The 27,245-nt window shown below is 40.7% G+C and overlaps 2 protein-coding genes across 11 annotated transcripts in view; one reads left to right on the top strand and one right to left on the bottom strand.

Moving 5' to 3' along the window:
• hltf (helicase-like transcription factor) overlaps positions 1 to 12,246 on the bottom strand; it is a 15,373-nt gene extending 3,127 nt beyond the window's left edge. The window contains exons 1-22 of one of the 4 annotated variants that reach the window (XM_031309796.2): positions 12,092 to 12,246; positions 10,574 to 10,776; positions 9,640 to 9,806; positions 9,160 to 9,302; positions 8,890 to 8,975; positions 8,418 to 8,489; positions 7,902 to 8,093; positions 7,501 to 7,575; positions 7,367 to 7,409; positions 7,212 to 7,278; positions 6,939 to 7,033; positions 6,761 to 6,808; positions 6,421 to 6,531; positions 6,201 to 6,292; positions 5,664 to 5,807; positions 5,274 to 5,406; positions 3,999 to 4,134; positions 3,074 to 3,253; positions 2,750 to 2,865; positions 1,399 to 1,580; positions 1,114 to 1,236; positions 435 to 547 (exon numbers count right to left, since the gene is read on the bottom strand). In XM_031309796.2, coding sequence (XP_031165656.1) covers positions 435 to 547; positions 1,114 to 1,236; positions 1,399 to 1,580; positions 2,750 to 2,865; positions 3,074 to 3,253; positions 3,999 to 4,134; positions 5,274 to 5,406; positions 5,664 to 5,807; positions 6,201 to 6,292; positions 6,421 to 6,531; positions 6,761 to 6,808; positions 6,939 to 7,033; positions 7,212 to 7,278; positions 7,367 to 7,409; positions 7,501 to 7,575; positions 7,902 to 8,093; positions 8,418 to 8,489; positions 8,890 to 8,975; positions 9,160 to 9,302; positions 9,640 to 9,806; positions 10,574 to 10,771 — 2,516 coding nt within the window. In that variant the 5' untranslated portion in view covers positions 10,772 to 10,776; positions 12,092 to 12,246. Of the gene's footprint in view, positions 1 to 434; positions 548 to 1,113; positions 1,237 to 1,398; positions 1,581 to 2,749; positions 2,866 to 3,073; positions 3,254 to 3,998; positions 4,135 to 5,273; positions 5,407 to 5,663; positions 5,808 to 6,200; positions 6,293 to 6,420; positions 6,532 to 6,760; positions 6,809 to 6,938; positions 7,034 to 7,211; positions 7,279 to 7,366; positions 7,410 to 7,500; positions 7,576 to 7,901; positions 8,094 to 8,417; positions 8,490 to 8,889; positions 8,976 to 9,159; positions 9,303 to 9,639; positions 9,807 to 10,573; positions 10,777 to 11,101; positions 11,121 to 11,432; positions 11,561 to 12,091 lie in introns of those variants that run through there. The other 3 variants (XM_031309795.2, XM_031309797.2, XM_035994539.1) reach the window with 3 other exon arrangements.
• LOC116057379 (serine/threonine-protein kinase PAK 2-like) lies at positions 12,245 to 27,245 on the top strand. 7 transcript variants are annotated; one of them, XM_035994541.1, is made up of 16 exons: positions 12,245 to 12,418; positions 12,453 to 12,520; positions 18,515 to 18,708; positions 18,815 to 18,921; positions 20,123 to 20,270; positions 20,362 to 20,378; positions 20,477 to 20,590; positions 20,818 to 20,950; positions 21,057 to 21,120; positions 22,339 to 22,387; positions 22,841 to 22,953; positions 23,132 to 23,249; positions 23,779 to 23,878; positions 24,015 to 24,211; positions 24,744 to 24,881; positions 25,175 to 27,245. In XM_035994541.1, the coding sequence occupies exons 3-16, from the start codon at positions 18,531 to 18,533 to the stop codon at positions 25,259 to 25,261; spliced, it is 1,563 nt and encodes a 520-aa protein (XP_035850434.1). In that variant the 5' UTR covers positions 12,245 to 12,418; positions 12,453 to 12,520; positions 18,515 to 18,530; the 3' UTR covers positions 25,262 to 27,245. The 7 variants fall into 7 exon arrangements, with proteins under 7 accessions (XP_035850434.1, XP_035850433.1, XP_031165661.1 ...); XM_035994540.1 differs by adding an exon at positions 18,175 to 18,290 and having other exon boundaries at positions 12,312 to 12,520; XM_031309799.2 differs by adding an exon at positions 18,175 to 18,284 and having other exon boundaries at positions 12,313 to 12,520.

Below are 27,245 nucleotides of genomic sequence, written 5' to 3'. Positions count from 1 at the left end.
GATGAGGGCAATCACGTCAACAGACAAGTCATAAAATAACATAACGGAACATTTAATTAATTCAATCTACAAATTCTCTACTCTCTCTGCTGGTGCACTGCTAACAGATCACAGATCGTATTTTCTTTTGCTTTACTATCTACCTTGACAAGCATAAACATCTAGATCTGAATAAAAGGAGAGAGGTGGAAAAGAAATGAATCAGTTACCCAAAGAGACACAAAACTGTTTGTTTCAAATTTCTGATAAATACTATAATGGATAAACCAATATTTTCACAAAAAGGTAAACCACTCTCTAAACTTCCACCATAGCTGTTGCAATAATTAAATGAACCACAGCTGTTTGAGTAGACTTATGAGAGCTCTTTACAGCTTTAAAACCCACGTAGACCTTTAAAAATCCAGAACCTCTACTGTGAATGTGTGTATTACCTGAGTGGAGCCTCCAGTATGGAGAGGAAGCGTGTAAACTGAGAGACGACCAAATACTTAATGCTGCTGTCCTCACATCGCAGTCTGAGCAGGTTTCCCATCAGTGCCTGCACCTGCAGAGACAAAAACAGAACACTGCTCTCACACGGTAGCATGGAAGGCCATTTTCCATCACTGTCACACTGCTGAAGAAGACGTATTAAGTGACGTCTGGTTAAGAATTAGGTCATTACAGCCAATAGAATATATCTCGTAATTAAGGCATTTTGATGCCAAGTATGGAATGATGGAATTCAATTTTGTATTTGAGCTTTTTTCCCCCCATTGAGAACATTTATCAGAAACGTTTGACCATTGTTGTTGATGTTGATCTTCTTACTGCACAATATAGACCAACAAACAAAGAAAAATAATGAAATAGTCACTGACTGAACATAACACTTAATAAATATGGTAAACAATATTTTGTCACAAACACAGTTTAACGTTAAAGGTTTGAATGTAAGAGAAGACTAAAATGATTTGTAGGCAACTTAAAGTCAAAGATTTCGCACAACACCAGAACATCTTGTTGAAGTCCAACTCAAGCAGGTTTCATTGTTCTGCATTTTTTTTTTTTTTTAATTAAAACCATTTTGATCCCACGGGTAATACTATAGCCTCAGTATGTGCAGTGTACCTTTGAGCTTGTCCTCCACTTATCAGAGTTTGTACTTTTCTCTTCCTCCATTTCCTCCTGTGGAAACTCCACCAGTTCATTGGCCTTGATCTCACTTCGACAGAGAGGACAGCGTGCTGTTTCCTATGCACACACACAAACACACATTGAGCATAGAGAAAAGATGGATCAGTTCATGTTTAGCAGCTAAATAACCGATTACATATTAGTAAAAACTTTTTTAGTTAACTGTCAAATGAGAATTTATTTTAAAGCCCTGCTGTCTGCTGAGGGCAGCACGTGTACCTGCTCAGTGTTGATAACCTGGGCGATGCAGGGCCGGCAGTAGACATGGGCACAGTGTGTAATGACAGGCAGATGCACCGACTCCAGACACACAGAGCACTCCTCATCAGAGCCGCTGGCTAACACCAACCGTAGCTTGTCTATCAGACGCTCCCGCAGCTCTGCAGGTGTAGCTGCAGCACCTCCAGACAAAAGATTATATACATTAGGAAATAAATCTGAAACATAAATTGAGGCCAGGGCTGTACTGTAGCTATAACTGAGGACACAAATGTCATGTCCTCTTTTTTTAGGGGAAATTTGGGGTTTTGTAATGACATGAAGAGGAGTGTTCTAAGATTACACACATATTACACATTTTGGGTTGGGTTTAATTATTATTCTTTTTTTTTTTGATTATTTTTTTGGGCATTTTAAGCCTTTATTAGACAGGACAGCTGAAAATGGAAAGGGAGAAAAAGAGGGGGAATGACAGCAAAGGGCCTCAGGTCGCTGCGGCAAGGAGTGAGCCTCTGTACATGGGGCGCACGTTCAACAAGGTGAACCATTTTAAAAGGCAGATTCACTGCCTTTTAAAATGGTAACATGGGGGAAAAGTTTACATTGAGAAAACATATTGCCAACCCTGTTGTATGAGCATATAGACTGTGAGGTTAATAAGTAACCTGAAACCTGGGTAGTCTGTTTAAACACAAAATAAAGAGAGAGAGAGGGAGAGAGAGAGAGAGATCTAAAGGGGGAGAATGGCAGTAGAGTGTAGCAAGGTAGAGAAAGCAGTAAAAAAGGAAAGCATTATAAAAAGGTGTGAAGAATTGGAAGAAGGGCTTTTGCACAGCAAGCATTTTCACTTGTCATAGCAAGTACCAGAGCACAGCTGTAATCAATAAAATTAACACAAGATTATTTCCATGCAAGTGTCCCAGTAAACCATACTAGTGATCATTCATGCACAATAGCAGAGCCTGAAACTGGTAAAGCCAAATGCAATATGTTATTAATTACACATACTACGACAAGTCTAGCATAAAAATGATCGCATCATCCAAAAAGCAGGTGTTTTTATTAATTTGGCTGATTAGACCTCCTCTCAGGACTGTGTGGGCATGAAGAGAAAGAGCCCTCAATTGTCTCCCTGAGCCTCATGATTACAGATTACAGCTGTACAGAAGTGAACCTAGGTATCAGAATGTATTGTACAATATATCAACCAAATAAAAAAAAGTTTAGTTCTAAAAAAAAAATAGAAATCTCCAGCAAGCCTGTTTGCATATCAAGTGACCCCAGGGTTCAGAAGCTATACTCTACATTAGTCAGTGCTTACATTAGCCTCATATCACATTACAGGTCTTACCCAGGTCTGAGGATGTTTTTGCCAGTAGATCAGGGTGGCAGCAGTGCTGTCGAAGCCTCATCAGGATGGCCAACACGTCGGCATAATTCCTCAAGACTGTCCCTTCAGCTACGTACCTACACACACACAGTTAAGACAACTTAAAGAAAATAGACCAATATGCAACAGTTTACAGTATAAACCTGTAACATCCCCTCTAACATGTAACAAACATTTATCAACAGCTGTTTGTTCTGTCAAAAGGACTTTTCTTGATTTGTTGCTGCTCAGTTTTATCACATCGTTCATTTATTCAAACATACAAGCACATGCACACTGACATACTTTCTGATGGTGTTTTTTCCCTCATTGCGTGCCAGCTCGTACTCCTCCCTCTCTGTCTGGCTCAGCTCGACCTGCTCCACACATACTGCCTTCTCAGGCAGAGACACCAGGGGGCGCCCATTCACCTTACTGCTCTTGGTTCGCCGCAGGGTGATGCACTTCACCAGGGTCTGAAGGTTCCTGTACAGCATCAATTGCAGAAGTTTATTGATATCTGATTATCAATAGTATAATATAACAAATGCTTGCATATTACCCACGATTACAAACTTTTATCCAACACTCACTCAACACTGGGGACTCAACCTAGTTTTTTAGCATATCTAGTTACCATGTAAGAAAACTATGAATGGTGACATACACCCACTGCAATTGTGTTGTGTTTGAATAACATTTTCTAGTGTCTTGACTTGAAAAGGTGACCTAATGATGTCAAGTCAATGCAGCCAGCACAGTCATTGTAGATTAGTAAGGGCAACAACAAGCGAGAAGTAGATTAATCATCATCTCCAACAGCTGTGATTAACTTCTTTAGACAATAAGTCAAGTCAAAATGTATTTACATAACCCAAACCACAAATTTGCCTAAAAGGACAAAATCTACAACACTTTACACCCTAAATCTTTGGACCCTTGATTCCAACAAGGAAAAACTCCTTTCCTAGTCTTTAAGAGAGGAAGAAAGGGAGACATCTCAGAAAGAGCAACAGAGGAGAGACCCCTCTTCAAGGATAGAGAGAAAAGCAATAGATGTTATACGGAGTAGACAAAATCAAGGAAAAAGTGTAAACATAGAAGAATAATTATAGAATACGGCTTTAGCGGCAATTTCACTCAAACCGACTATATCACAGTAGATAGCGCCCTCTGGAGCCTTATTACTACATTGCATCAGTGTAATATAAGGTATGTCTATGGCACTCACTGCAGGCCAGCCCTGTCTCCCTGAGTAACAGGTCTCTGGATCACTCTGTTCCACCACTCTCTCACATCAAAAGGCTTCAGACGCAGGAAGGCCAGCAGCATCCACAGGTCCTTCACACTGTTCTGGATAGGAGTACCTGGAGGGATGGAGGAATGAACAAAAACACACAAACATTTGACAACTGCCTTAAAGCTACATTGTGTAAGAATTACTCCCATCTAGCGTTGAGATCATATATCGCAATCAACTCTCTCTCGCCACGCAGTATTGCAGCTACGGTAGCCTTCACGCTTCAAAAAGCGAAGGTGTACAAAAGGCCGTCTATCAGCCGTGGTTGTTGGAGTTCATGGATGAGTTCATGTCGGAGAGTGGCGCAGACGCGCGCTTCACACCACGAGCGGGCACGTGCGCCACCTGACGGAAAGGAGAGAGAAAGAAAAGGAGACCAAAGCAGCTCCAATGTTCACTCTTTTTTTCTGATGACGGCGGTCTCTTGCTCTTTTCAATATCCGTTTTCTTTTTCTGGGCGAAGAAGAAGACTCCTGTTCCTGAAATTTGGATTTTGAATACGTGTGGTCCTCCATGTTTCCTTCTTCAAACTTGCCAGGGCCAGGAAGCGACGATACCCATTAGCAGCAGCTGTGAGTCGAAAACATGTAAGGCGGAGCAGTATGTCCTGTATGTCCCTTACCGGCTAACATATTTCAAGATGGCGCATCATTCTGGAGCGTCTACCCCAGTTCATGCAAGCACAATTGTAAAATTCCAAGCCAACAGGAATACTTGGAATTGATGGTGGTGGTCAATATTCATAAAAAAGGACAAGTTTGTGAAGGGCAATACAGATTCTGATAATGAACAACTACAAACGTTACACACTGGGGCTTTAATAATGGAACTATCTGTGTGTACTTTAATATGTCCTTCAAATATTCAGTCAAAATGAGGATTTGTGGTGGACACTTTAAATGTGTACAGTAAGTGCTATTGGGATATTATCTCAATATAGCGATATCCACCACATTTCAAGTATTCAAAATCACATGGTAAAAAATGAAACTAATGTTCAACCAATTATGTCAAAAGGTTTGTGTTTTATTACAAAAATCTAATAAACAAATAAAGTATATACAATCTTTTTCTTTTAGACATGACAATTTTGAACCATGACTATATGGAGAGACAATGAACAGTAATAAATTATCACCCAGCCCAAGTATGACTATCTATCTATCTATCTGTGTGTGTGTGTGTGTGTGTGTGTGTGTGTAATACCTGACAAAATCCAGCGCCGCTGAGCTTTTAGGCCAAGCACAGCCTTACTCATCTGTGCATTGGGGTTTCTTACAACGTGTCCTTCGTCCAGCACAACCCTCAGCCAATTGATCCCATGGAGGGGACTCTTATTCTGAAAGGAAAACAAAAACATTATATTTGTTATTAAAAGAGAAGCAAATTATCTCTCAAGTCAAGTGAGTATTGACATGAATTAAACACACAGTCCAGGTTCAGAAAAGACATCCATTAGCCACCATTTCGAGGACTTTGCTTATCAGAATATATGAATGCAGTCTGCCCCACCATATCAAGTGTGTCTCCCATGTTTTCTTTTCTGTGTCAACACCTTGGCTCACCTTACAGCTACAGAAATACATGTACACTCACCCCAGAGTCGGCAGAGAGGACGTTGTAGGTGGTGATCACAACATCCTGAGAGGACAGAAAGGCCTTGCTCCTGTTGCGCTCTGAGCCGTAATACAGATACACGTTTAGCTTCACATTTGCACGCACATGCTGCTCCAACTGATGCTACACACACACGCACACGCACACGCACACACACACACACACACACACACACACACACACACACACACACACACAACAGAACAGAACAGAGGAAGAAAACATGACATTTGCTGAATTTAAGGATGGAAGGGTAGCAGTGAATGTGGCACTTCCGCCATCAGAAGTTTACAAAATTACCAACATAGCTTGTTTTCCTACAATACTGGTCATTTGTTGATCTTTCACTTGCAGTTCAATGTAGTCTTGCGCTGTTATAGTATGCAGTTTTTTTTACCAGTAAACAAGCTTCACCTATACTTGTCACCAAGCTAATTAGCAGGACTACGTAAATAAAGTTCAGCGAAAGAAAGTGTCTCGTTGTGTGCGTTTTCTTGTGTGAGGCTGTATTCCTACCAGCCAGTTGCTGATCACAGAGAGCGGGCAGATGATGAGAGTCGTTCTAGCTGATAAGTCATCTGCACTTTCAGTGACAGAGGATTCCACACCTGCACATACAAAAAGGCGCACAACGATCTCCAATGTCACTACAACTTTTCCTTTTTACCCTACTAAATTAATACAATATGTGAAACCCAAAACAGCAGGTAAAAACATGTTGACTGTTGGAACTCACTCAGTGTGGGACCGGGCTTCTTGGCAGTTTTCTTCTTCTTTAAGCCTGTATCTGCTGCTGAGCCACCAAGTGCTGCAGCAAAGTCCAGATCCTCCAGCATTACTGGGGCCTCTGCACAGTAAGCAGATGAATGATTTGTTTCACAGTGGACAGCGATTATAATGGTATACAAGCTAAATTACAACAGCATTGAATTATGCCACCACCACTACAAAAAAAATCAATTCACTGGTGTTTAAAAACAGTTGTCAAACTATGTCACACATTGCTTTCAACATGCACATATTTTGACACCCACATATTATAGTGCACAAATACAAAGAGTTTCCTGGGCCTGTACCTTTACTAGGCTTTCGCTTGTTGGCTTTCTTCTTTCCTTTGCTCGTACCTGTAAGTGGAAAAGGTAAAAATGTATGCAAGCCACAAAATCCATGGAAGGAGGCAAAACAAGCAAACAACATGAACAGACATATACAAGTTAAAAGGTGATATATACAGAGATGACAATCAATTCTTACTGTTATCTGACTTGTCCACTATCTCCACTACGTCTGCTGAGTCCACTATCTCCTCTACGTCTGTCGTATTAACACAGATCACCTCCACCTGAGGACTGACAAGGGCATGAGCATATCAGATATATAGATGGACAGAAAAATGTATTGAAATATGTCCAGATGCAGTCATTTGCATTGTTGACTTTACACATGATTAAAATATGCCGTGATAATAAAACCCACATCACTGACAATATAATCTGAGCATACCAAATTCAATTTAATCACACTTACATGTCTGAGCACTGAGGACCAGCTGCTGCATTGCTCACTTCTGCTCTATCGCCTGCACTGCTGCCTTCTGAAACAAAGACCCCACATCATCTCACCTGTCATGCTCTTTTTCTGAACATGAGCAAGAAAGCTGATATATTGAAAATTGTGATTACCTTGTGGTTTAGTTTTGGCTTTGATAGGTGAAGACCGCTCCTCCTGAACACACGGAAACAACCACTTAACAATGGTCGAACACTAGTCACAGACTGCATATTGTTTGAACACATTCACACACAGCTACACTTACAAATGTCTCCACGGGCAGAGGCTTTCCATTGTGAAAGTTGGTGAGAATCAGAGCAATGGTTGTCAGAGTTTTCCCCTGGAAAACACCAACGGGGGGTTTAATGTTGATTCATGTCGGCTTAAATAGCTGCAGCGTAAAGCCTCTTATTGGGGTAAATGTAGAAGGAAAAAAAAGCTTTGATGAGTGATCTTCCTTTCTTTTCTGGAGAAAACGTGAATTTTGAGGTTAACATTTACCGCCTCATTTTCAACACATACATACAAAAAATTGAAAGAAAATGTTCTCTACTGTATATAGTAATAAGCAACTGACCAAACATCTCATCATGAATTAAATGTATAAATAAACTTACAATTAACATAATTTTTAACAGCAACAATATCATATCAAGTGTTACTCACCAGTCCCATGTCATCTGCCAGTATTCCTCCACGAATTCTCTCTGGTATTTCTTTGGCAGAGAAACACGTGAGGCTGTTATAGTAGAGCTCGCCTCTCTTCTCCCAAAAGGGTGGCAGCACAGATTTGTTCTCCCGAGCACACATCCAGGACAGTGCCTGCTTCTGGTGAGGCAGGAGAGGCGTACCCACAGACTGCAGAGAAAAGAAAGCTGCATGTTCACATAGGCTGCATTAGGACAGTGATGGAAAAATATAGCAACAACTATTATTACAACAGTTATTTCAGGCTAAGGTGAAAAGCAGTTTCTCTATAAACTGCAGCAAGAAAGAGAAGGTAGAAAAGAAGAACTAAATACTTCTTCCATTCTGATGACATTATAAAGAAATAGGTCAAAAAATAACCTCACAATAAGAAAGAACACGCAATCATTAGTTAATGTTAATACAAAACGAGACAAAATGCTGACCACAAACCGATACATAAAATGCAGACAGATAAACAGATCAAATACGCACCTTGGCAGCTTCTTTCTCTCCATCTTTACTCTCCATCAAACCATCAAAGAGGTTGTCAAATGCATTCTTCAGCTGAAAGAAAAAAGGAATTACAACTGCTGGTTTAAGCCTTATTTAAGTCTGTTTCACAATGTTTAAACATTTCTGCATGTATAGCCATTCCACGTTAACTGTTGGTCAAAATATAAGACAGCGTTATGTGGTTCATTTAAATTTCAAGGACCTTTTTAGCACTTTATTAAAAAGAGGGCTTTTTTCAAGGTATTCTAGTACTTGATTTTTTTCCCCTCAAAATCCCCTGAATACATTAACTGATACCCGATAACCTGCTTTACATTAAATATCCAAAACATGTGAGCTTCCTAGACAGTTTTTGCTGCTTCCTGTGTAACAACACCAACGTTACATGATTGCTGTATAAATGTCATGCTATACCATTAAATATTACATTAACTTAATTTAAGTAGATTACCTCCTGTGCAGTTAGTGGGATGGTCAATCCTTTTTTAGATGACATTGCACGAGCACCTTGACTATTAGATGATTTCTGATTTATACCTGAACACACACACACACACACACACACACACACACACACACACACACACACACACACACACTGAAGTTAATGACAATGACTGAAAACTGACATTTTTAATGCAACAATGTAGGCTACGTGGTTAAGTGCAAGAAGTTTTCCATCAGGGGACAAGTGAGATCAGATGATTGAGGGTGTTTGTACCTGTTGCGCTGCTTCCACCTGTGTTCAGTTTATATCCGCGACGTGCCATGCCTTCAATCACAGCATTTTTGTTCTCTTCTTTCCCCCAGAAGGACAGCATCACTGGCATGGTAAATGTGTTTTTTGTCCCTGAGTGTACCACCCTGACACAGCAACGAGACAACAATATACACACAAACACAAAATCACACACCGTTTGTATCCTACTGTAATCACGGTGAAGCCTGAGCTCAAAGTTGATCTTAAAACTACTGAACAATAAACATATGGTCTGAATAACAATAACAAGTTGAATCAAATGCAGATATTTATGGCGAGATGCTGTCAACTGATGTAGCCATTCATGCCTACATTCAATGTTAGTCAGGTGTTAGTGCAGGCTTTGTAGGCTAACAATCCTTAAGATGTTGAGAAAAATCATTCTGACATTGAACATCTCAGCAGGGAATGACACTGACAGGTGATTAACAGTCTACTCACCCCTCTACTTTAGCCAAATTGTTGTCCATGACGTGGGCCATGGCTGCTGCCAGCTCCCGCTTGATGTGACCCACTTGGTTGCCATAAATGTTGGCGACCATCACTGCATTGCGGTCGTATGGATTCTCGGGCTGTCGCACCAAACCGACCATTTCCCCTTGATTCACCTGTAAAGAGAGTAAAACAGAGATTTTTTTTTTTTTTAACCTTTATTTTACCAGGGGAAAAAATAAATCACATTGAGATTAAAATCTCTTTTACAAGTGAGCCCTGGCCAAGAAGGCAGCACATAAAAAATACACCTCAACATACAACAAATAACAGACAGGGATGGACAGCAATACTAAATAATAAATAAAAAAACAGAAAATCACATTTTAAAAACAAGCACAGACATGTTGGTATATTTGATGTAGGTAGGACTTGAATTAAGTATGTGAAATAAAAACCTGCAATTTTAGCTGATTTTGTAACTCATTCCATGAAGTTGGAGCACTGTAACTAAGAGTAGTTTTTCCAAACTCTGTTTTAGTTTGTGGAACATCATACAGTATGTATCTACTTGATCTTAGATTGGGTTCAGATCTACTAGATGTTAAAAGTGTAGTTAAATATGAAGGAGTGCGTCCAGTTATTGATTTGTACACAAAGGTCAACAAATGTTTGAGCCTTCTTGTGTTGAGTGAGGGCCAACCTACAATTTCATATAATACACAGTGATGGGTAGAGTACTTTGCATGGGTTATAAATATCAGTGCTGAATGATACACAGAATCCAAGGATTTCAACAGGGACTTTGTGGAGTGTCTGTAAAACACATCTCACAGATGATTTTAAGGTGTCTCAATGTGGCATTTCTGTGTTGTCTCCCTTGTGAATATGTGCACTAGAGGATTAAAAGGTGACTAGAGGATTAAAGGTGACTGATCCTCACCACCCCTGTATAATATCTGAGGCCAACCACAGTGCCCTTCAGGTGGCCAAACAGCACGCTGCCATCTGCATCCGGCTCCTCAGACGCTGCAGCTCTGATGGCCTGGGAGAGGGTCTCTACATCGGCCTCATAGCGATCCGTAAAGAGGTCCACCTCACTGTACCTGTCCAAGCCGAACCTCCACCTGCTGGAAAACATGACAGCTGGAGCACACACAGAGAGAGAGAGAGAGAGAGAGAGAGAGAGAGAGAGAGAGAGAGAGAGAGAGAGAGAGAGAGATGCAGAATAAGACACAAACAGACAAAAAGGACGTTTTAACAGATATGAAACAGTAAAGGACAGCTTCAACTGACAGCCCGTAAAAACAAACCAGTCCTGTGGGTGCACAGATATGGAGCTACAGGTATTATTATTTTTTATTTCTGTGGGTATAACCTTATTTTTTACAGTCCATGGTTGTAACTAAGGAGAAGGAGACGTTGAACCAGTTACAAACTTCTTACGCTAACAGTAACATTAGACACATACCGTTAGGTTTATATGCAGGTATCGTTAACTAGCATAGGACTACATTCGAAGTAAATGTTGCTAAATAGCAAAGCCAGCTAACCAAGTGTCCCACTCACATCTCCCTACAGGTTGATGAGCTATTTAACGTTAATCAGTCACAGATGCGGTAACGTTACACTGGTCGCTTCATTAACGTTAACGTACATAAGATAGCGTAGCCTAATGTTAGCTAACGTTACTAAAAAAAAAACTAACATAACACATAAAATTAAAACTGCTTGAAAAGCTAACGTTAGCTAAATAATTACAGACAGAATGTGTGATGTATATGTAATTAAAAATGTCGTACTATTTTTCTCCTCCTCTTTTAAGAGTGTTGTCTGGTGTTTTTGATGCGATGCTGTTGATATTTATGCTACTTTCTGATTGTAGATAAGGAAACGTCAAGAAAGATGCCGAGTGTAGAACTTCCGGTAGGAACCTCCAAAATAAATAACTTATGTGACATTTTATAATAATGCTACAAGTACACATTGTTTGTTGCGTGCACATTTGTTTATAGTTTGAAATATAAATGAATAAATATTTATAAAAAATATAGTCGCTGCTGTCATTTCACATATGCTAGCTGCATTGGCCTGTAATGTGATCCAATATTTGCATCTGAAACTTGTCGTTTTTAAACATAAGCAACATTCAGCCAGAACTGCAAACATTCAAATATACAAACGTTTCATAATGGTACAGATAAACAAGAATATGAATTTAAATAAATAAAAATATTAATAACAATACACCATTTATATTATACTTTAAAGAGTTCATCGTACATTTTGACAGATTTTTTTTAGTGTTTAGGGATAATTTCAGAGTCTTAATATATTCTTTGTATTCACTACTTTTAAATTGGGTTTTGACTGTCGGAAAACTACAGGCATGCTGAACGTCACCTCAGGTTTTGGGAGACTCTAATCTTTATTTCTTATATTATTCTGAAATCAAAGTCACCTTGTTTCCGGTGTGTGTTCGTCTACTTTTACAGTCCGACGTAGTGCACACAGTTCACAGCATTGGTGCAAAGCGGTAGCTTTTTGCCAACCACACGCATTTTACGCGCTCTCTGCGTTTTGTCAGGTTTTGTCCAATGAGCGCTACGGAAGCCGTGTGGTTCGGATTCCTCTGTTTGTTTTTACGACGTTCCGCTTCATCCACGCCAGGTTCCTCCCCGGGCCAAGCAAAGAGACAGTATTGGGAGACATAGACAGGATTAAAGTGTGTGATTAAAAACGATATCGTTTTTCTCACCTCCAGGGAAGTTTTTGAAATCTCAGCGTCAAATCCGGGCTTTAAACGAAGTCAAAATCAGCAGAGACTGGGCGGAGTTTCGGGAGTTTGGGCCGGAGTGCGGTTGATTTTCTTTGCGGTTGACAGCAACCGGTAAGTTTACATTTGCTCATTCAACACAGCCAATCAATCAGTCTTACATAAAAATGGATTCTTTGGTAATAGTTTTGTTACTACTTACTTTATTTTGGCTCAGGAATCAGTCCGACTGAGTGGCTTCTTCTATGGAGACACTTTTCTAGTCTCCTTAGGAGATAAAAATAAAGTAGGCTACAGCAGTCACGAGATCCATATCCTAGTGTTATATAGTGGGTATTGTGGCTTGCTTTCTTTTAAATTCAAACCAAAGTATGGTAGAGTACTGGGACTCTATAGTATTGTAATAACAGATAACACACACAACATCTGTAATAACAGCCAATGGAGTCTGGCCTACTTTACTGAAATGGACCTGTGAATATCTGAACGCAGTTCAGAAGCTGGTTTAATAAAAGGTAATTGAAGAAGACACGCGTGTAAAACGTGTGTTTCAAAGAATTCCTTTTTATGTAAGATTGACTATCACTTCGTGTTCTGTGCAACAATGTACAACATACAGTATAATGTATGTGTAGCTACACATTCTTTGGTATGTTTACAGCTCAGGGTTTGGCAATGATTACCTCTGCAAAAGAAGCAGTAAACCGGCTAGATGTAATGTGTAGTTCACTAAATAATTGTACCTACGTTTAGTTGCTTACCACCTGTGCTACCTACTAAATGTTTTTACCTGCAAACAACGACAAGGACACCAGACTTGTACTCCTGGCAGTGTGGAGAAGGCGTTTAACAGCATTTAGAGCTTCATGCAGGAAGATAACAGAAAATATGATGGAAGAATGTGTCTGGGGAAGTTTGGACTCATGCCCTCTAGGCAGATGCAAATGCTACACATCAGTGTATAAATCTGTGACTGTGATTCCTCAGTCCAGACTGGTAATCCTGCGCCTACACTGGTTCAGTCATTCGTGCACTACAACCTGAAATTAACAGACGTCGACTATGAGTCCTGAGCTTGGTTTTGTACCTGGTACAAACTTTAGTGCAACCTGGGGGTTACCAGGTTGGTAATTTGATTCGTCAAATTGTTGACACAGGGGTGGGGCAGCTGTTGGAATAACAGGATAAGGTGTTCAAGTGTGGGTGTGCAGCTTGGCTGTGTGTTTACGCCTCATTCACTGCCAGACCCATAATCAGTGAAGTAAACTGTAGAGGGAGTGTGTGTGCACATATATAGTACCCATGTGTGTGTGTGTGTGTGTGTGTGTGTGTGTGTGTTTCTATGTGAGTGAATGAAGTGTTTGTGTGTGTGTCGGCTTCATCACTCCTTCCAGGAAGTCCTCCGCAGAATTTCCTTTTATAGAAGCTGAATACAAAAGGCCTGCTGTCCACTTCCTGTAAACAGCTCGGTGGCTGTGTTTGCTGCGTTCTGGTTGGCCGGCCCGGTCCTGTGACCCTCTGGGGCTCGGGGAGTTCCAGGATGAGGAAGTGGGCTTCCCTTGATGGCGACCAGCCACAGGGAATAGAAAGTGCTCTGATGCAGCGAGAGAGCACAGAATGAGGAATAGAAATTATAAAGGGCAGAGGGATGTGACAGGCTCTGAGGCACAGCGATGAGGAAAAGAGAGCTTCTGTGAATTGAGAACAGATGAGAGATGCAGTTGGATGCTGTCTGGATATGAACAAAGTCTGTGTGGTTAGCAAGCATGCAGAGTTTGAGGGAATGAATTAGAAAAAAATAAAAGCATAGAGAGAGGAATGTGAAGGAAAAGTGCAGCCTGCAATTAAAAATGGAACATATCCACATCAATAGAGCTAAAATGATTAGGAACAAAATAAACGCCAAACATTAGCTAGTTCCAGCATAAAATGAGAGGATTTTTAAGACTGAATGATTAGTTGATTAATCATAAAAATAATGGCCACATTAATCAATAATGTAACTATGTAACCAATAAATATTTCAATACCTTAACTAGGGTTTATTAGGGTATCTGCAGAGACAAAATTGACATATGTACACCAGCTGCCTCACTGAGTGAAACTCTCTGAGATAAAAACTGTAAATTGCACCAAAACCACATTATGCACCAAGGATTGCTGTGAGGTCAAAAATGTAGTCAGTGTCTCATTATAACTGAATGCATGTAAATGCCTTTCTCTATTTCATATCTATATTGTATATATAATAGAGGAAAGCAAGCAACGGTTCACATTTCTGAAGCTGTAACCACCAATCTTTGGCCTTTGTACTTGATAAATGGCTTAAAGGAATAGTTTGACATTTTGGGAAATATGCACATTCGCTTTTTTGCCAAGAGTCAACATGGCATCATGACTTTGCGTAAACATACACGCCACTTTCCTAAAGCCAAATGGTGTGTTATCTGTACGCATTTTGAGCTATCCACGTGTATGTCTACGCTGTATACAGCGGATGTAAACATACATACCACGTGGCGTGTTATCGGGAGAACGTGCCTTGCTATCGCGAGAACGTCACGTGTAAAAAATAAAAAGGTTGGGTTTAGGGAAAGAACATTGGGAAAGGCTTTAGTAACACTAAAAAATGACAAAACACGACGGAGACTAACGTCACACGCTTAGGAAAACAATAAACGGTTGGGTTTAGGAAAAGAACATTGGGGAAGGCTTTATTAAAAAACCGGTTGAAAGTCCTGTGTTTTACCCAGCTGCCACCCCAACCAAACTCCATCCTTTCATACTACTCGCTATGGCGATAATACACATGTAATGTAGGTCAGTGGACGCCAAACGGCGTTGATAAACACGCAAAACAATGATTATGCGTCTTGATAACACGCAAAAATGGCATAGGAATTCTGGTCATACATACGCCACTTAGTGAGATCAGTCTGCAAGAGTTAGATTAGAAGATCAATATGATAAATATCTGAAGCTAGCAGGCGGGATTACCTTAGCTTAGCATTAAGACTGGAAACAGAGTTAGTTAGCTTGGCCCTGTTTGAAGCCAGTACCTTAGCATAGCACAGCAACATAGCTCGGCACACGTTAGAGGCAAAATTGTTCTTTTTTTTTAACACTTTTCTTGCTGTGTTTTCAGGTTAAGCTAAGCTAACCGGCTTCTGACTCCAGCTAGTATGGATCTTCTCCTCTAACTCTTGGCAAGAAACAATATTTCCCAAAATGTCCCAAAATTAAGTTAATGATTAAGCCATGATCTCTGCTAAAAATTTAGCTAATTCATCCATTAATCATGTAAGTAGTGCTAGGGTGTGTGCAGTAATTGAAACACACGCGCCTGCAGTACTGGCTGCTGATATGTTCACCTGCCTGCATCCCTCAAAGTTGTTTTTGCTGCGCTCAGTAAGCTTAGCTCAAAGCTACATAAAAGATGTTCAAGTCTTCACAATGGCACCCCTGTTGGCATAGGAAGTGTGTGTTTTAGGGCAGGGAATGAGGAGGAGCGTGTGTATGTGTGTGTGGACAGAAGAACACGCCCAAGCCCTGCAGCTATGGAATTCCTACTGAGAGACAACTTGTCTCAGCCTAGCCAGCCAGCACCCAACATTCAGTCCAACACACACACGCACACACTGACTTAGAAAATGCACATTAAGGCTGGACTGGGTCTAATTTTATCCTGTCGGGGCAAGAATACACTTGTCCCATCCAAGATCGCTGAGGAATGAGGCCGCCTGCTAAGACCTGCCTTTAGAAGAGAAAAGAGGGGTAAGGAAACAGTGAGAGCTAAGTAGATAAATGAGCACTGGAGAAAGAGGTGCATACACTCGCTGGGAATACAACAGTTTTTATTGTTTCCTTGGTCTTCTGTAGGACGCAGAAGAGGAAACAAACAGGTGAGTATTTAGCAGCTTTTATGGATGAGACAAAGGCATTGAAAAGGTGTTTGTGGGCGTAAAGAGAGCTAGAGGACTGTTTCATGTTCTATAGGGGGACTAGCTCATTGGGTAGTGTTTTTATAATGATGTGCCACATTGGAAAATGTTAGGTTTGATCAGCTTACATGATCTAAGTTGCCACTTTAGGTAGCTCACAGCCATCCTGTGATTCAAAATCATTGCACAGTACTCAAGTCAACTGTTTTGTCAATTCTGCAATATATGCCAGACATAGAGGAATCAAAAATACGTTACTATCCGACCCACGGTGCAATAAGGACAGGTACAACAAGTATAATATAAAAGACAAGTAATACAAATAAAGATAAAAAGATAAGTAATATATATAATTATAAAGCTTAGTAATATATACAGGTACTATACAATAATACATTCTAAATAGTGCAAATGTAATGCAAAAACAAACAGTATAGAAAACTAAAGATATTGAAAATGTGCTATATAAAAGGAAGAGTTCAGTAGAGTCAGTAGCAGTGATAGCTAGGATAGCTTCCATCATAAAGCATCTGACTTACAGTAAAATGAATGTTTCAGAAATGATGCAGGGAGGGGAATCATTTATCCTTGAGGCAAGTTAGTGCTGATGTGTCAGCTAATGGCCTAAGGACTCTCTCGCTTTGTGTGAAATGGCTTTTTCGATTACCTCAAAGGCCTCATGTGTGTGTTGGTTAATGTGTTAAGGAAAGGAGTCTGTATCAAGATAGCTTCACAGGTTCAATTTTCATTAATTGCCATTATACAACTTAGGGTTGCACAACAAAAAGCAGTTGTAGTCCCTTTATGCTACTAAAATGGCTGGCATCTTAACATAAAAAATCTTTGACAACATTTGAACACCAAGCATCCCCGATGCAAACATAGAGTCCGCCTCCCCTCGTCCCACCAGAGTCCTGCGCTCTGTCGGCGCAGAACGCGGTCTGCCCGTGTGACAGTAACAGTACGATCCGGGATGCCACGATGGAGCCAGGTCTCTGCAAGTCTCAGTTTTCCTGATTTAACTTATTTTATGGTGTTTTGTATCAGAAGGGAATCATGTTAGCAGAGCTGTTTCAGGAGGAGGAGTTATGTGTGAAAAAGAGGTCATAGGCATACCCACTGTACCTGAGCCACGTCTGTTATCCGGGTTTAATATGTGGTGTGTCATTGGCGGTCAGACACAGGAAGTGAGGAAACCTTTGTTTGCTTCCTGTTTCCCGTCTGTGATGTCACCAAGAATGCAGGATGCAGCTCAGAGTCGATCAAACTGCTTGCAAGCTCTGCAAGACTGTAAGTGTGTGTGTGTGTGTGTGTGTGTGTGTGTGTGTGTGTGTGTGTGTGTGTGTGCGTGCGTGTGTGTGTCTACAATTTCACCATATTAGGGTAATGGATAAAAAGAGTGTTTACCGTGGTGGAAGAAGTACTCAAATTAAGAATCAATATATCAATGTTAATTATTACTAAATTATGAGTAAACATCGTTTATTCACAATCCAACTTAATATGCCAAAAACAAGCCAACAAATTGGAAACCACTGGTTTAATATACAACAATGCATTGTATTTTATAACCTTATCATATGTAGTGGAGTGAAAGTATGAAGTAGCATGAAATCAAGTATAAATACTGCAAGATTCCCTAAGTACAGTACTTGACAGTTGTCTTCATCCAGCTCAGTTTTCCTCCTTTCCGAGCTGTTTTTCTTTTCACTCCTCTCCCTTTAGCGCCAGTTGTCATACCATTCTAAGGCTCTCTCTAACTCTTAGACACTCCTCTCTCTCTCTCTGCCCCTTTTCCTTCCTCATTCATGTGTAACCGTGAACAAGACTCAACACGTCACTTTGCCCATTCAGCGTTGCTTCCTGCTCACACTCTGTTCCCTTCGCTCCAACACTCGGTGCTGACCCACAGATTGTGGCATGGATGGATTAGTTAGGTCTGTGTGAGTTTTTCTTAATTTGTTGTTGAGTTGTTTCTTTCTCTGTGTAATGTAGGCTAAGCTTCTCTCGATTTACAGCCGTTTCTCAGTAGCATTTTGGGCTAACATGTATAGCATTTGACTAGCATTGTGAAATATCAAAAAAACAGGAAGACGTGAACCAGTGACTGAGCGTGCAACTGACTTACTCTATTTCTTGTATGCATTGTCTCATCCTGTCCGTTCAGGTGTACGTGTGTGTAGATGTGTGACAGCGGAGTGTGTGAGGACAAGCCCCCCGCCCCCCCTGTCAGGATGAGCAGCCAAGGAGGAGGAGCCAAGGACCCCCAGTCGGCCAATCACAACTCGCGGCCACTGCCGTCCGTACCGGAGGAGAGGAAGTCCAGAAATAAGATAATCTCAATGTTTGCCCCTGAGAAAGGTGAGAGATGTGGAGAACACAGACATTTACGTAGACACATATAAGTGCAAAAAAACATGCACTGCAGTGGATGACCAACACGTTGACCCTTAACCTTTACTTGCAGGAGGCAGGAAGAAGGACCGCGACAAGGACAGGCCTGAGATCTCCTCCCCCTCAGACTTTGAACACACCATCCATGTGGGTTTTGATTCTGTCACTGGAGAGTTCACTGTAAGTATCTAACCTCAAATAATAATGTGCAATGTGCTTGTTTATAATTGGGACATTTTACAGACCAGAATTTGGCTTACTGCACCATTAAAACTTCTAACATTTTGGAAATCCACTTATTTTCTTTCTTGCTCAGAGTTAGATGAGAAGATTGACGTCGCTCTCATGTCTGTACACTATATGTGTAGCTCGCCTCGAACCAATTAGCTTAGCTTAGCATTAGGACCGGAAACAGAGGTAAACAGCTAGCCTGGCTCTTTCCAAAGTCTTACTAATTTCCAGCCACATATGTACCATATAGACATGAGAATTATATAAATTTACTTATTTAACTCTTAGGGCCCTATTTTAACGATCTGAAACGCAAGTATCAAACGCCAAACGCAAGTAGCTTTGTGGGCGGATCTCGGGCGCTGTTGCTATTATACTGGCGGGATAAATGACTCTTGTGCCCGACGCAAATCTAAAATGGGTTGGTCTGAAGTAGCTACATTACTCATAGGTGTGGTTTGGGCGTAACGTAAAATAAACCAATCAGAGCGTTATCTCACATTCCCTTTAAAAGCAGGCGCGCTTGTTCCATGGCGGATTGCTATTATAATGGCGGATTTGCTAGGCGCACGCTCTTAATACGTCCATGGGCGCACGCCTGGAGCGGTTCACAGCCGAGGAGACCGACGCTTGCTATTGATTTTTCTTTTTGACAAAATGTAAATAAAGAAATGTCACAAAAACATACTTTCCGATGTTTTGGGCTCACTCTCACTGAATCACAAGGTTATGAATGCATGGTGATATTTTTGCAATGTAGTCTAACAGGGTGTGCACACTCTACATTACGGCCAAGCAAGCGCCCTTAAAATAGCATCTGAATAACGCGCCACTGACTTTAGACTAGATTCTTCCTGGTCTGTGGCGGAATTGATTTCTGAAACTGCAAAATAGCACTAGGGAACGTTTGCGCCGGAACACGCCTCCTCATTTTGCTGAACCGCCCCCGGGAGCGCAAGTTCATTTCATAATTTACCGACGTGAGTCTGTAGAGGGAAAAGTCCGCTGTGTGTCGGGTGCAAAATAGGAATGATACATGCGTCGGTGTACAAAGTCAATTGTGCTGGGTGCAAGATAGGGCCCTTAGAGTGTATTTTATGGGTAGATCTCTGTATAGGTTTTTTAAATGTGTGTTTGTGTGTTTGTCCAGGGCATGCCGGAGCAGTGGGCCCGTCTCCTGCAAACCTCCAACATCAGTAAATCAGAACAGAAACAGAATCCTCAGGCCGTCCTCGACATTCTGAAGTTCTACGACTCCACCAGTGGAAAACAGAAATACCTCAGTTTTTCTGCCTCGGGTCAGTTTTATTTAGCTGCACAGATAAATCAAAGTTTAATGTTGCAACTGTGCAGACTCACTCATCTGTCCTTACGCTTGATCTCTTTCAGATAAAGACTCACAGTCGGTGAGGAGTTCATCCATCACTTCCACTCTCATTCATAACATTAAATTGAATACATTCAGCAGTTTCTGACCCTAATCTACGTATGTTTGCTGTTGCAGTCAGGCAAGCAGGGTTCAGCGACCTCTCCAACAGGTGGTAAGGATGGAGACGATGATGAAGATGATGACACACCACCTCCAATTGTGGCACCGCGGCCGGAACACACAAAATCAGTGAGTCAAGATAAAAAGATTGTGATGTGTTGCTTTTAAAAACTTTAAAAATACAATACTATTTGATAGTATGCCCTTTGTTGATACTGGTTCACAGAGATACTTTTAGTCTTTATTACTTTAAAGTAAGCTGAATATCTAATCGGCAAATTTACAAGCAGCTAAAAATAAGAAGGGACAAATCACCTCAGGTCAGTATTCCTGAATTTGTTCCTGTGTTCGGTCAGATGTACACGAGGTCGGTGATAGACCCACTCCCAGCTCCAGAGGTAGACGGCGCCTCTAAGGCAGGCGACAAACAGAAGAAGAAGGGAGGAGGAGGAGGCAAGATGACAGACGAGGAGATCATGGAGAAACTCAGTATGTAAAACACACACGCAGATACCCGCCAGAAATGACACATCGCGGGCAGAGCCACATCTATTTTTGGATCCAGTAGAGCTGACTATTTTTTTATGACTCCTAGGAACAATTGTCAGCATTGGAGACCCTAAGAAGAAATACACCCGCTATGAGAAGATCGGCCAGGGGTGAGTCAGAATTCAGGATGATTTGAACAATGTGATGGAAGCTGTTTATCGGGTTGCTAGTCCAAACAGACCAAAAGGGGAAGGTTGTTACAGTTTTTTTATGATTGCTAAACGACAGTGGTCACAACTGAAGCCACGTGCAAAACTCTAACCACAGTCTGCATTACCAACAGTCACCTGAACTAGACCGTTCACATCACCCGCAAAACTCATTCCAAGCAACACAACTCTTCACACACGTCTCAAAACGGTGCAGCCAAACACTATGAACAATCCTCACCAAGACAACACACACCGTCACTCAGAACACACTGAGAGTAAAAACACTAGCATCAAACACCAATACACAAATTACAAACTTTTCATCTTTACAGATTTCAATAATTTTAGTGACTTCACACCTATCAATAGTTTCTTTAAAGAAAAGAGTGAAATAATTTCACATGAACATTTTTATTTTATAACATACCAGTTTTTGTAGTAAAAAAAAAGGAATGAAAATCAGCAGTTTGCTTCAATAGATATATCATTTTATTTTGCCTGTAATAGTTTATGTAACGACTGGAAAAAAATTCAAAACTAGAGATACGTAATAACAAAAAACATTGGATGTCCTTGCCATGCACCTGCATCATCTCTAAATACAAAGTAATTGCTTCCACCTCCATTACTTTCTGAAAAACAGTAAATGTGCAGTTTTACTGTAGTAAATGGAGTGTTTTTCACGTTTTTATAGCTGTGTGTAACCTCAGACATCTTACCTGGACATATTGCTATCTTTGCTCTTTTAACTGTTCACTGTTTCTCTCAAACAGTATAGTGTATAACAGTGCATTTCTGAGCTTTCCCTATATATATGCAGTATGTGTTCACTAACAAGTCTTTCAGTTGAAATTGCAATCAGCTGTGTTTGAAATATACCAGACTGAAATCCATTGTGTTTTGAATGTGTGGTTAAGAGTTTTGACAGCAGTGTGTTAGCATTTGATAGCAAGTGCTGTAAATCCACAGTGTTGTGCAGGTTGTGGTTAAAGCCATGGGATAATGTGTAGAGTTTTGAAAACTGTGTTCAAGCAATGAAAAACAAACTAGAGTTTGTTCCACGTGAACTGCTGCTGTGCAGTTTCGCACATGTAACTCCAGTTGTCCCCACTGTCATTTAGCAATCGAAAAAAAACTGTAAAGGTTATTTCACTTCTTACTGTTTCTTACTTTCAGGGCATCTGGCACAGTTTACACGGCCATAGATGTTGCCACAGGACAAGAGGTAAGGTTACTTCTTCCTGTGTCTCTGCCTCTGCAAAAATGACCCAAACATCATTGGTAGGGTTGAAGCAATGGAAAGTAACAGAAAGAAATCACTGTTGGTTGAAGTGCAGATTCTGTTAAATTATTGTTAGAGTTTAGGGAAGGCTTCTTTGTTTCAATACAGATATTTTACATTTGTTATTTTATATATTACAGAAACCTATCAAATGAGAGATATCTTCCTCTTGCAACAGGATTTGTATTCAAAATACATACTAAAAACCTAATGTATCTATCTATCTAAAATATCTATGTTTTCTCTTGGCAACTTCCGAATTTGACAGTCCAAATTTAAGTTAAAAGTATGCATACGGTATAGACTAGTAGCAAGTTAATTAGTTGTACCATGCAATTACCCATAAAGCTTGCGTGTATAGGCTGTACCACTTTTACAGGATGTTGTGTTCTGCAGGTGGCCATCAAACAGATCAACTTGCAGAAGCAGCCGAAGAAAGAGCTGATTATCAATGAGATCCTGGTCATGAAGGAGATGAAGAACCCCAACATTGTCAACTTCGTAGATAGGTAACACTGACCTAACACATACAGTACAGACAGACCTACAGCACACATCCACAGCACCAACTCTGAGTCGTCTGCTTTGTGGATTTGACTGTGTGTGTCTGTGTGTGTGTGTGTGTGTGTGTGTGTGTGTGTGTGTGTGTGTGTGTGTGTGTGTGTGTGTGTGTGTGTGTGTGTGTAGTTTCCTCGTGGGAGACGAGCTTTTCGTGGTGATGGAGTACCTGGCTGGTGGCTCCCTAACTGATGTTGTGACAGAGACGTGCATGGACGAGGCTCAAATCGCCGCCGTCTGCAGAGAGGTAGGATTCTTTTCAGACAACTGAGCCTCGTGGTTTATTAAAAAAAAAACTATAAAGCATCAGTGAAAACCACTAAAAGCACCTGTGTCACATAATCCAAGTCTCGCATATTACTACAATAAGACAGTATGACCCACTTACATCCTCTCATGTTAGCTTTTGGATCATTTATTGACCAGAGCCCGTATTTGTCACGTGTCTTGTAAGAGTTACTTACCAAAATGTATTGTGTGCATCCTTGAGATCTAACAAACGTGATAAATGCATGTCCTTCCTCATAAAACATTTGCAAAGCTGATTTGTAATAAATGTTTAAAAACTAAATAGTTCACATCCATGTTTACAAGCTTGCAGTCTTCTTTGTCTCTTCCCTGCATTTGTTGGCATATTGCTGTGTTCCTTTGCGCATTACTGCCACCTGTCGGTCAGCCGAATAGTGTGATAAGATTGGCAGGAATGTGTACTGTATAGCGTCACATGTGTGCTTGTGCTTTTGGGGATCCTAACCTTCCTCCCTCTCTGCGTCCAGGTCCTCCAGGCTCTGGAGTTTCTTCATGCCAACCAGGTCATCCACAGAGACATCAAGAGTGACAACGTATTGCTGGGGATGGACGGATCGGTCAAACTCAGTAAGGGAGAGCACTCGCATATATCTAACTGAATACTATTGCCACACTTTTTTCCATTTGCAGGTTTACTTTTAATCTTAACTGTGGTAAGGATCATGAATAAATTGATCTCAACAATTCCTTTCTCTCTTTGCAGCCGACTTTGGCTTCTGCGCCCAGATCACGCCCGAGCAGAGCAAACGCAGCACCATGGTGGGAACCCCGTACTGGATGGCTCCAGAGGTGGTTACCAGGAAAGCCTACGGGCCCAAAGTGGACATTTGGTCTTTGGGGATTATGGCCATAGAGATGGTGGAGGGAGAGCCTCCATATCTCAACGAGAACCCTCTCAGGGTGAGTGTGTGCTGGGAGAAAGAATGGACAGGTGGCAGCCATTTTGGTGTTTGGTGGCATGTAGCAATTATTTTCAGTTTGTTATGTAATTAGTCTTTTAGTTTAAAACATTTCAGAAAAAAAGCCCTTGGACAGAACCAGGCTTTTTTTTCACCTGTTCTCAGGCTTTGTGCTAAGCTAAGCTAACTGGCTGTAGCTTCATATTTATCGGACAGATATGAGCGTGGTATTGATCTTCTCATCAAGAAAGCAATAAACATATTTTCCAAAATGTCAGAACTTTTTTCTTAACTTCCAATGGGAAAAGTAGTCCATAGTTCAGTTTCAGATTTTTCTATCGATGTTTTTTATCAGTGTCCCCATTGTGATCATTAAGTATCACATTTGATCATTAGTATTAACAAAAGGTCTGAAAAAACAAAACAATTGTAATCTGTCAGATGGTAGCAAAAGTCTTTAAAGGAATGAATGTTGAAATGCTTAAAGATTATATTATACTGCTTTTCTCAACTTGATATTGTGCTCGTCTTAGGCATTGTATTTAATCGCCACCAATGGGACTCCGGAGCTGCAGAGTCCAGAGAAGCTGTCTCCTGTCTTCAGATCCTTCCTGACCCGCTGTCTGGAGATGGACGTGGAGAAAAGAGGATCAGGCAGAGAACTGCTGCAGGTAGAAAAGGCCTACACCCTCAATATATGAATATATCCCTCTTAATCTACAGATTTTTTTCTCAATTAATCGTTTTAACTGTTTATTATTGTCTTGATTATTTTCTAAGAAATGTCAGAAAATAGCAAAGAAAATGCCCAGTACGATTTCTTCGAGTCCAAGATGACATGTTTTGTCCAATCAACGACTCCAAATCCCTGTGCACACATTTTTCAGAGTTAATCCCAAAAATGTAGTTCATTCCGCAACTTATTATGTTTCATGTGTGCACTTCTTTGTCCGTCTGTCTGTAGCACCCATTCCTGAAGCTGGCCAAGCCTCTGTCCAGCCTCACCCCGCTCATCCTGGCAGCCAAGGAGGCCATGAGGAGCAACCGCTAAATCCCAGTCTCTAAGGACTATAAGAGCTGACACCAATGGCACCCAAACCAGCCGGCATCTTCTACTGGTCTCCGTTTGATGACTGTCAGCACCCTGCTAGTGTTTGTGTTTCTTCAAAGGCTCACAACATGCTTCTCCACTCCTCCCAGTGTTTTTTTGTCGTGATGCCAGATTTATCTTACGTTTTGTGCCTTGTTGTAAAGCCGCGTACAGCCATAATGGCTTTTCTATTTGTTGCAGCCAGAGCATGTGTGTGTTGTTGATGTTGACTCTGGTTACTACAGTATGCATATCAGGAATGCGGGGGTCGCAATTGCAAAGGTTCAAGACTCTTTGCACACCAACGGCCATATTCACAAAGGATCTTATCCCTCAGAGGCGTTTTTTTGTTTGAATAGATGGCGAAGTTCTTCAGGGCTGCAAACTGCATTTGTACAAGGAGTGCGAGTTGTGCAAATTATCATCTCTGGTTTTACCAGATTCTTTTAAATTTGCCAGTGAGCTGATCTTAATTTTCTTGCTGGCCATTAAATGTCCTTTTATTAGTTGTTTATCATATTTTGTTGGCCAATTACCCACAGCAGGTAGTGACTTTCTGTAGGAGCCCTTTAGACTTAAAGTTTGGACAAACGCATTCTTTATTTTTAGTGTCTTCTCACTTGGCCAGTTAGGAGCTGAAAATTAAATTCTTTTGTATCAGATAAAAGTTTTATGACATTTGCGACCTTCTTCATTGAGAGAATGTTTGTGTGGAGAGGCTGGAACCTTTGCAACTGGTTTCCGTGGTTGCTGTTGCTATGGTGGTTACACATGTGCGTCCTGAAAGTTTTGAACGTGACATGGAAAACTCAAGTGTACCAATACTGTGCTGGACTGTGGCTCACAGCATGGGACAGTGCAGTCTTTGTGCACTGGGAAAGCCAAATCAAGGTGTCCGTTTGACCCTGTGTCTCACTGAAAATGTCATCATTCTATTAAAAGGAATGGGATTCTAGTTTCTGTACATGAAACTTTCAATTATTTTATAATGGTAGATAAAAAGGACCATATTTTTTCTGTTATGGGTTTCCACCCTCTGGTGGCAGCTTCGGGTGTTACCAAGCACCAAAACACACTGCCATTAACACTCAAACTTTACACACCTCTGCTATCAAACTCTCTGTGCAGGCTCTTCTACAAACTATGCAAACCCATCTGAACACTCTGATGTTTAAAGCCACATTTCTATCACTATGATGTTTCTTCTAGATGTTCTGTTTGTCTTTAGGTGTGCCTTTTGCAATAGACGCCTTACTGTCGGTGTGTTGGTGTGAGTACAACACAAAGACTGTATGAAATTGTCCGAATGTGTTAAACTGGAGGAAGACTTTGCATTATTTTTGTATATTATGTATTGGTGATGTCCTGTATTTTTAACAGCTTTTAAAAAGTATGTATATCATTGTTTTATATTTGTTACTAACACAACAGAAGGCAAATTATCTTTTTTGTTTTTGTGTACCAATTCATTCTCAGTTCCCTGAACTGTGTAATTATGGCCTTCAAACCATAAATTGTATTGATAGGCCTAAGACAATCGGGTCAAGCAGTATTAGGAAATGATTGTTTTACCCTGCTTGGAGTATCAAATGAGATTGGTTTGTACCTCATTTTCCAGCATGATTAGACAATCACTAGAAAGCATTTAAAAACATTGACTAAATGTGCCTTTAACAGATACATGATGCAGTAAAACCCACACAAATGGTACTCAACAGGCTGACACACACATACTGAGTACTTGCGAATACTATTACAGGCTGGAAATACACTGTTATGATGCTTTTGACCAGAACAGACATTCCAGTTATAATACATGTAATATGAATGATCGAAGAGTGTAAAATGAATGTGTTGTTGTTGGTAATCATGAAACCAACAACTTCTGGCATTGAATATCATCCAAGCAGTATGTAAATTATTATTAAAGGTGGACCTTAACAGG

This window comes from Sander lucioperca, chromosome 18 (assembly GCF_008315115.2).
Source record: "Sander lucioperca isolate FBNREF2018 chromosome 18, SLUC_FBN_1.2, whole genome shotgun sequence".
In the NCBI taxonomy this organism is placed as follows: domain Eukaryota; kingdom Metazoa; phylum Chordata; class Actinopteri; order Perciformes; family Percidae; genus Sander; species Sander lucioperca.
This window is presented reverse-complemented; position numbering and strand designations above follow the sequence as displayed.